This window comes from Emiliania huxleyi, assembly GCF_000372725.1.
Source record: "Emiliania huxleyi CCMP1516 unplaced genomic scaffold EMIHUscaffold_65, whole genome shotgun sequence".
Taxonomy (NCBI): Eukaryota; Haptophyta; order Isochrysidales; family Noelaerhabdaceae; genus Emiliania; species Emiliania huxleyi.
Window position 1 is genome coordinate 452,843 of NW_005197128.1, and position 8,461 is coordinate 461,303.

Sequence of the window (8,461 nt, forward strand, 5' to 3'; positions counted from 1 at the left end):
CCGATCACGCCGCGGGTTCCTCGGCCACGCCAAAGGCAAAATGACGCGGGCGCTCAGCGCTCCATCGACTCAGCTGCCGGCTGCACTGCCACCACGGGCAAGCTCTTGGCGCCTACGGACACAAATGCATCGGTGTGGACGTCGCACGCGGCCTCTGCATCTCGGCGGCTCGGTGCCCTTCGGCGGCGACGGCATCAACGGAGCGGGCGGCGGCGCGGACTCGCTGCCGACAGCGACGACGGGGATGCCTAGCGCAGACACGCATATATCGCCGAGTTGTCTTGATGATTCGCGGCACGCCTGCGGCCCGCAGGCGAGAGGCGGGCAAGAGGCAAGGCAAGAGGCGGGCAAGAGGCAAGGCAAGAGGCGGGCAAGAGGCAAGGCAAGAGGCGGGCAAGTGAAGAAGCAGCGAGACGGGCTGGCGGACTCGGAAGGGGGCTGCAGCGATGGCGCTTGCCGACAAGTGAGCGTCTGAGCTTCGTCTCGTTCCCCAAAGAGGGCGCCCCACCGGTGTGCGCATCTATCGGGGGGGGGGGGGGGGGAGGCAGAGGGAGGCGCGCGCCGTGCGCTTGCGCGACCGACATGGGCGTGGGGACGGCGACCGCATACACGACGCCGTGCTGGTCCTTGTCCATCTCGTGCTTGATCTGCGCTCCCATGCAGCCGGCAACACTGCAGGTGAAGCAGTCGGCGGCACAGTCGATCAGGTTTGCCAGCTCGGTCGCCCGCTCGTCGAACATGGCGACGATGTCCACCACGCACGCGAGCAGCTGGAGGCAGTTGGAGCACGCGATGAGCTGGTAGTCGCACGGGTCGGGGCGCACCTGCTCATTCGTGGAGGAGAGGGAGAGTGGTCGTTTACGGGCCGGCATTTACTGACCGGCTCCTCGGGTTCTCGGCCAATCTCGCGCCGCCTGCTTCTTGTCCATCAGATGGATGCGCGCGATGGAGAGAGAAAAGACAGGGCAGCAGCACCCCTCGAGGAAGAGGGCGGCGGGCGAGCCTGCGGAGAGGTGCGAGTGTGTGGATGCGAGTACCGTGATGTTGGGGTAGGAGAGGGGGGATGGCCTCACCGCGGCACTCGGGCGGCTCGACGCAGCAGCAAGCGCCAACATACCCCTGGCAGCAGCGGTAGTCGTCGAGGCCTATAATGCGGCAGATTGAGCAGGATCCGGACAACCACCGTGGTGAGACCGAGAGGCCCGTGCCGCCGCCACTGCCGTTGGCGTATTTCTCGAGGACGGCCTTGCGAGCCCAGCAGGCCGTGCAGCCACCCAAGGCGCCGCAGGCAGAGAGAATGAAACAGCCCGGCTCCTGCGATGTGCGGCGGCGGCGGCGGCTGTTCAGACTGCGCTGTGGTAGTGCCAGAGCGTGGAAGAAGAGATGGTGGCGCACGAGTGCGATCTAAAAGCGGTGCGAGAACAGGCGCCTTGCACGCAGCGTCCTTGAGTCCGAGCGCAAATACGTGCGGGTGGTTCTGCTTCTCGAGAATGAGCGCGTCGCGCTGGCCGCGGGTGCCCTTGGACTTGACCGACTCGGGTGGCTCGGACGGGAAGAAGCAGAAGACCATTGAGTGCCGCCTGGGGGGGGAGGGAGCCGGCAACCACGAAAAATCACCAGAGGAGACGGTGGCCGCGCACGCCAGGAAGCGCCGTGCCGCGTGAAAAGAATTTATTTTCCGCTAAAGTCGCGCAACCCCCCACACTGCTTAGGTGCCGAACCCGGCCATCGGCTTTACTGTTGTAGCCTAAAGTCTGCACAGGTTGTCGGGGACACGATCCCGGCGTGAACACAACTAACTGACGGATCCGCTCCTGACAGTGGCACGCGCCGCAGTGCGGCGCGTGCCACTGTCTTTGTTTGAAGTTAAATTTCGAATCAGAGCGCCGTCGGCTTTGTCCCCCGATTTTCTCCCCCGGACCGCCCGTCCGGCCCCGCTCCGGGACGCACGCCGGCGAAGCACCATCAAGCTGCTGTACGGCCCCGGCATCGCCTTCCCAGGCTTAGCTAGACTGAGAGATATTGTGAACATGATTGGTCTCTACAATATATACACTGACACTTCACCTCCCAGAGCTCATCCCGGTCCGCCACGGCCATCCTCGGCCTCCGGAGGGCCCCCGGCCGCGGCGGGTGCGGCGGCGTCACAAATCCGAACGCAGAGCACCGGGACGCGGTCGGGCGATCTGAGGCCCAGGTAGGCGTATGCATTGCCCATTCAGGGCTATCACCTGGACCTGTCAACAGGCGCCTGCGGCGCGTGCTCAGGAGCTGCTGCTCCAACCTGTTCACACTTTCGTACGGCACAGAATGGGCTACAGAATTTTACAACAAAACTCCCTCGCACAACTACAGAATGGCCGACAAAAGAGCCATCTCGTTGAGACTGATGGAGGCTAATCGACGCGGCGAATCCGGAGCGACGTGGCGAAGGCGCGGCGATTGCGGCGGCGACGGCGGCGAGGCCGACGGTGCGGTGGCGGGAAGCGGCGCAATTTGCCCGATGGAGCTGGAGAGAGAGGAAAAGGACGAGCCGGCTGCCGCGACGCAGCCGGCGGTCGCGGCCGGCGACGAAGAGGTCTACCCCGCCATCCTCCCGGTGCAGAGCGCGCCGCCGCCGAAGAAGGCATCGGAGGGAGAGGAGGAGGAGGCAGGGGCGGCGGCGACTGCGGCAGCGGCGGGGGAGACTCCTGTCACCCAGCTCCACCTCTCGAGCGAAAGCAGCACCGGCTACAAGGGGAGGGCGGTCGGCGAGCCAGCGGCGGCGGAGGCGGAGGAAGAGGGAGAGGAGACGGGGGTGGAGGCCACGGCAGCCGCCGGACCGCTGGCGCCAGTTGCGACGCGCCCGGCGGCCGCAGAGGCGCCGGTGACTGAGGCGGAGGGGCTGCACTTGCACCTGTCCGGCAGCAGCGTCACCGGTTATAAGGGCGTGTCCAAGGGCCACGGGCCGCACGCCGGCCGCTTCGTGGCGACGCGCGTGGTGAATGGGAGGATCTACAAGGGCGCCTTCGACACAGCAGTGGAGGCGGCGGTGGCGTACGCGCGGGCGGTCGCAGAGTCTACCGACCCCGTCCGGCGAAGCAAGCGGAGCCTGGCGCAGGCGGCCATAGAGGAGGAGGCAGGCGGGTCGGAGGCGGCGTCCGCCGAGGCGCCGGCAGAGCCGGCGGCGGGGAGCGGTGAGGAGCCGCCGCCGCCGCTGCCGGGCCGGCGGATTCGCGTCTATTGGCCGGCTGAGGGGCGCTGGTTCAAAGGGCGCGTGGTCAGTAGCTCTGCTGCAGACGGGCAGACGATCCGGTACGACGACGGCGACACTCTGCGCCACTTGCTGGAGGCCGAGGACTGGGAGTGGGGCTACATCGACGCACGGCCGGCGGCGGAGGCAGCGGCGGGGCCGGCGGCGGGGCCAGCGGCAGAGCAGGCACTGGCCGCGAGCGCTCCGGAGCCAAGGCCGCGGGTGATGGCGGAGCGGGTCGTGGACACCTTCCAGCAGTACTACGTCGACAGCGAGGCGGGGGCGGGCTGGCAGCGAGCCAGCGAGGTTGAGGCTGGGCTCGTCTCCGCCTTTTGGGAGAGCGAGTCGCGCCCCGGCCGCGGCCCGGTTGGCCACCGGGCTGCAGCCGCTGCAGTGCAAGCACCGCCGGTGGCGACAGAGGCGGAGGGGCTGCAGCTGCACCTGTCGGACAAGACCTCCACCGGCTACAAGCGGGTGGTCAAGGGCACCGGGACGCAGCTCGGCCGCTTCGTGGCGCAGCGCCAAAAGGGCGGAAGGACTGTCACCATCGGCACCTTTGACACGGCTGTGGAGGCGGCGGTGGCGTACGCGCGGGCGGTCGGTGAGTACAAGCAGCCCTCGGCTCCTCCTCCGGTGGTGACGGAGGGCGAGGGCGAGGGCGAGACGACCTCCTGCCTCTGGGTCGCTTGCGACCGGTGCGACACGTGGCGGCGGCTGCCCACCGGAACGCCCCGCCCGCTGCCTGCCGATTGGTTCTGCTGGATGCACCCGGACCCGGCTCACAGGCAGTGCGAGGCGCCCGAGGACGAGCGGAAGGAGGAGGCGCCGGTGCCGGTGGCAGCAGAGGCGCCGGCGCCGGTGCTGACGGAGGCGGAGGGCTTGCAGCTGCACCTGTCGAGCAGGAGCGCCACCGGCTACAAGTGCGTGGTCAAGACCCCCTTTGGCCGCTTCCAGGTGCGGCACACGGTGGGCGGGACGTCGGTCAACATCGGCACTTTCGACACGGCGGTGGAGGCGGCGGTGGCGTACGCGAAGGCGGTGGCCGCTGACGACTCGGCGGATGGAGACGAGGGCCCTGGGACGCCCCCTGGGACGCCTCCCGGCACGCCTCTGCCGGACGATGCGGCGGTGGTGTTCACGCGGGCAGTCGGGCAGGCGGCGGCGCCGGCGACGGCGGAAGAAGCTGAGGAGGAAGCTGCGCTCCCGGCGGCGGCGTCGGCGCTCAACCCGGAGCTTTTCTGCGAGGAGGCGCTCGATGTCGACGGCGGTGCGGAGGCGCACGACCCAACGGTCGCGTTTGGCCCAGCGGTTGCGCTCGGCCCACAGCAGGCTCTCGGCCCAAAGGAGGCAGTGGAGGAGGCGGTGCTGCCGGCCAACCGCGAGCCCTACGAGGGCCTCTCTCTCACCGTCGACGCGCAAGAGTGGCACCGGCTCGACGTGGATCGGGCGCTGACGTGGACGAGGGTCCGCGTGCTCTCCAACCAAGCCTCCTTCGCGCTGCGTGTCCGCGTCCGCCCGCCCGACGGGGGGCGGCTCCCGGAGAAGCTCGCCCTCAAGGCCACACTCATCGTCGACGACACCGCCTCCGCCGCCGCGTTCGCTAAACCGCACCTCCTCGTCTCCAAGCCGGGGGAGGCGCCGCTGCTGGACGCCCCGCCGGGCCGCCACTCCCGCGCCGCCCTCCTCCCTGCTGCCCCGGTGACGGTCGTGCCGGACCGGTCGGGCGGCGGCGGCACCGCTCACTTTTCGCTGCGGCTCGGCGACTGCGCGCTCTCCGACCGGTGCGGGGTCGGCCGCTCGCTGCTCAAGCTCCTGATCACGCCCGAGATCGCCACCGCCGCCGAGATGGAGGCCATCTGCGCAGGAGGTCTGTGGCCCTTGTGTGCTGCGCCTCCACGGCCCCGCAAACTGCTTGTTCATTCTGAACTTCAACATTAGGCGGGGCGCGGCCCGTCTGCGCGGCTTTCACGGCGCCCTTTCGAGCCATCACGCGCCTCCGCCTTCAGCCGTCGGTCGTGCACGCGTACCCGCCCCCCAGAAGCAAGCCGTCGGGGCGAACGGCGGCCGAGCTCTCCTTCGACACGACGGACGGCACTTTCTTCAACGTCGGCAGCTTCGCTGAGCTGCACCTCCCGGACGGCTCCGCCTCCTCCTCCTCCACATGCGAGCCGAAGGCGGCCGCGGAGGCGGAGGCCGCGCAAAGCGCACGCTGGGAGGCGGACGAGCTTGGATCGGGGTGCAAGCGCGGCTGCGTCGCGAGCTCGTCGAACGAGCCGCCGGCGAAGCGAGGACCCGTCGACACCGTGGGTGCATCGGCCGCTGCCGCCCCCGCCCTCGCCGCCCTCGCCGCAACCGCCGCCGCCGCCGCCGCTTCCGACGCCGCCTTCGACGCCGCCTCCGACGCCACCGACGCTGCCGCCGACCTCACGCAATCGCTCAGCACGCAGACTGCAGAGCCTGCGCTTGCTTCCCTGCCTCCGACGGCTATGCTAGCCGAGGTGGCGCGCTCGGGATCGATTTTCGCCACCAGCGCGGAGGAGCTGGCGCAGCTGCGGGTGCTGGTGGCGGCGCTGAAGGTGGAGATGCAGCGCCGGGCGGCGGAGATCGAGGGGGCAGTGGCGTGTGAGGAGGAGCTCGACTTGGCGGACAGCCAAGCGGCGTCGTCAGCGGCGCCAGCGGATGCGGCGGCAGCTGAGTCGATGGGAGTTTTGCTGGCGGGAGCCGAGTCGGCAGGCCCCGTCCGGCGAAGCAAGCGGAGTGTGTCGCAGGCGGGTATGGAGGGGGCAGGGGAGGGGTGTGAGGAGGCGGTGGAGCCGTCGGCCAAGGAGGAGGACGCGGCGCTGATAGCGGTGGCGGACGACGAGGGTGCGCCGGCTCCGGTGGTGGTGGCGCAGGCGGAGGGCTTGCGCTTGCACCTGTCAAGCCGCAGCAGCACCGGCTACAAGCTGGTGCGCAAAGGGGAGGGCTGCAACGCCGGCCGCTTCCGTGTGGAGTACAAGGCGCGCGGACAGACCATCTGGCTCGGCGACTTCGACTCTGCGGTGGAGGCGGCGGTGGCCTATGCGCGGGCGGTCGGCGAGGCGCCGGAGCCTCAGGCACCGACGGTGGCGACGGAGTCGGAGGGGCTGCAGCTGCACCTGTCCGACAAGAACTCGACCGGCTACAAGGGCGTGGTCAAGGACCAGGGCCGCTTCCGAGCGGAGCGCTGGGTGGGCGGACGCCGCACTCTCATCGGCACCTTTGACACGGCGGTGGAGGCGGCGGTCGCACGTGCGCGGGCGGTCGCTGAGCCAGCGGCGGCGGCGGCGGCGGGAGCCGAGTCGGCAGGCCCCGTCCGGCGAAGCAAGCGGAGCGTGCCGCAGGCGGGCATGGGGGAGGAGGCGGCGGAGGGGTCGGAGGAGGCGGTGCAGCCGTCGGCCAAGGAGGAGGACGCGGCGCTTGCGGCGGCGGTGGAGGACGCGGCAGCGGGGATCGGAGCTCGCCGCAGCGGGCGCGGGCACGCAGCCTCGGCGGCGGCGGATGCGGCGCGCCGCGGTGGCGGCAGTGGCAGCGGCGGCAGCGGCAGCGAGGCGGGGGCTGGCTGGCAGCGAGCCAGCGAGGTGGAGGCTGGGCTCGTCGCCGCTTTTTGGGAGAGCGCCCTGTGCGAGCGGGAGGCCGACGGAGGAGATTCGCTGATGACGGCCACCGATCCGGCAGGGCGAGTTCGGTGCTTTGCCTGCTTGGGCAGGCACAGGAAGCACGTCTGTGGCCGCACTGGCAGCGGCGGCAGCGGCGGCAGCGGCGGCAGCGGCGGCAGCGGCAGCAGCGGCGCACAGCCCCGCCCCGCGAAGCGCTCGCTTGAGCCGACAGACGCGCCGCCATCGAAGCGGCGCTCGAGCCACGCCACCGGCGGGCCCTCGGTGGTTTCGCTCCCCGCCTCCCTCCCTCCCTCCACCGCCACCGCCACCTCCAAGACCGCCAAGACCACCCCCGCCGCCACGCCTGCCGCCTCCGTCGCCGCCCCTCCCGACCCCTCCCCGCTCACGAGCCGCCTCTACACGGTCACGCCGGACGGCCGCATCGTCCTGAGGGAGACGCCCCCTCCCCCCACGGGCGGCATGGCGGCCGTCGCCGCGGCGCTTGCGCGGGTCGGGCTGCAGGCCTACGTCGCCGCCTTTGACGACGAGGGTTTCGACGACATCGAGTTTCTCGGCAGCATGGACGCCGCCGAGCGGGCAGAGGTGGCCGAGGCCGCGGAGATGAAGCCCGGACACGCGGCCAAGTTTGTGAAGCACGGCTTCGAGCGGCCCTGAGCAAGTCCGCCAGAAGGGCTGTCCGGACTCGCTCGCCATGTCATGTTTCGAGCGCGTCTGCTTTTGCGCTCGCGTCGAATGCGAGGCGTGCGCGCGTTGCAGCGCGGCCCTCATGTCGATGCAAAGGGTCGAGGGCCGTGGCGTGATTTAGATTCCGCCGCTCCCTCCAAACCTTCGTACCCAGGCACAGTTACGTTTGTGCACGGTCTGTTCCGTCGCTGTCGGTGTCCACGCGTGTCGGCTGTGTCTGCGCCCTCTGCGCACACAGTCGGTCGGCGCCACGATGTCACCTCGTACGCCCCGCCTGCCTGCTATAATGCGAACTCTTGCGGGCACGGCGCTGTCTTGGAGCGACGTTCTCATGGTCCAGGCCCAGCGTGCGTTCATCTTTTCCCCCGCCGGGCATGCCGTGCTTGCGCAGCGCGGGCCCGCCCGAACCCCTGAGTCTTCTTTCCCAATGTGGTCGTGCTAGTTCGTGCCAGTCTGCTGTGAGAGGGGCTTTCATTCTAGAATTCTTTCCCACCAAGCGCGCTCACCACATTGGCCGCTGAGTTGTAGAGGCGGGGCGACGCCGATGCACGTCCTCCGTGCACCGTTGATGCGGTCGTCAATGCTGATGGCCCAGCACGGCCCCCTGCGCTTGGCGACGTGTGCCGCTTCACAGGACGCGTTCACCTTCGCTGCCGCGCCGGGTCTGCTCGTGTGGCGCAGTTTCGTGGAGGACCCGGTCGCACTCTTCCCGCGGGCATGGAAACTCGCCGACGCCGTCTCCGAGCTGGCCGCCGCCTCGCCACAGAGCAGTGTGTCGCCACAGCACAACTGCGCAACCAGCGCGAGGAGTACGTTTCGGTCGTGCTGCCGGACGCTGGCCGCTCGCTCAACTGCGAGCATTTCAAGAGCTACGGCGAGGGCCACGAGCTCACGTATTTCCGCGGCA

At 69.8% G+C, this 8,461-nt stretch overlaps 2 protein-coding genes across 2 annotated transcripts; one reads left to right on the plus strand and one right to left on the minus strand.

Moving 5' to 3' along the window:
- Window positions 1-53: 53 nt before the first annotated feature.
- Window positions 54-1,570, minus strand: EMIHUDRAFT_215486 (hypothetical protein; the record flags this gene model as incomplete). Its single annotated transcript, XM_005763068.1, has 7 exons — window positions 54-112; window positions 221-248; window positions 579-824; window positions 963-1,003; window positions 1,074-1,119; window positions 1,195-1,314; window positions 1,424-1,570. The coding sequence occupies 7 exons, from the start codon at window positions 1,568-1,570 to the stop codon at window positions 54-56; spliced, it is 687 nt and encodes a 228-aa protein (XP_005763125.1).
- A 933-nt stretch (window positions 1,571-2,503) lies between these two features.
- On the plus strand, window positions 2,504-7,524 carry EMIHUDRAFT_215487 (hypothetical protein; the record flags this gene model as incomplete). Its single annotated transcript, XM_005763069.1, has 11 exons — window positions 2,504-2,599; window positions 2,927-3,176; window positions 3,252-3,345; window positions 3,448-3,538; window positions 3,653-3,927; window positions 4,135-4,270; window positions 4,478-5,099; window positions 5,171-5,539; window positions 5,726-6,502; window positions 6,824-6,938; window positions 7,302-7,524. 11 exons carry the CDS (start codon window positions 2,504-2,506, stop codon window positions 7,522-7,524), a joined length of 3,048 nt encoding a protein of 1,015 aa, XP_005763126.1.
- Window positions 7,525-8,461: the final 937 nt, after the last annotated feature.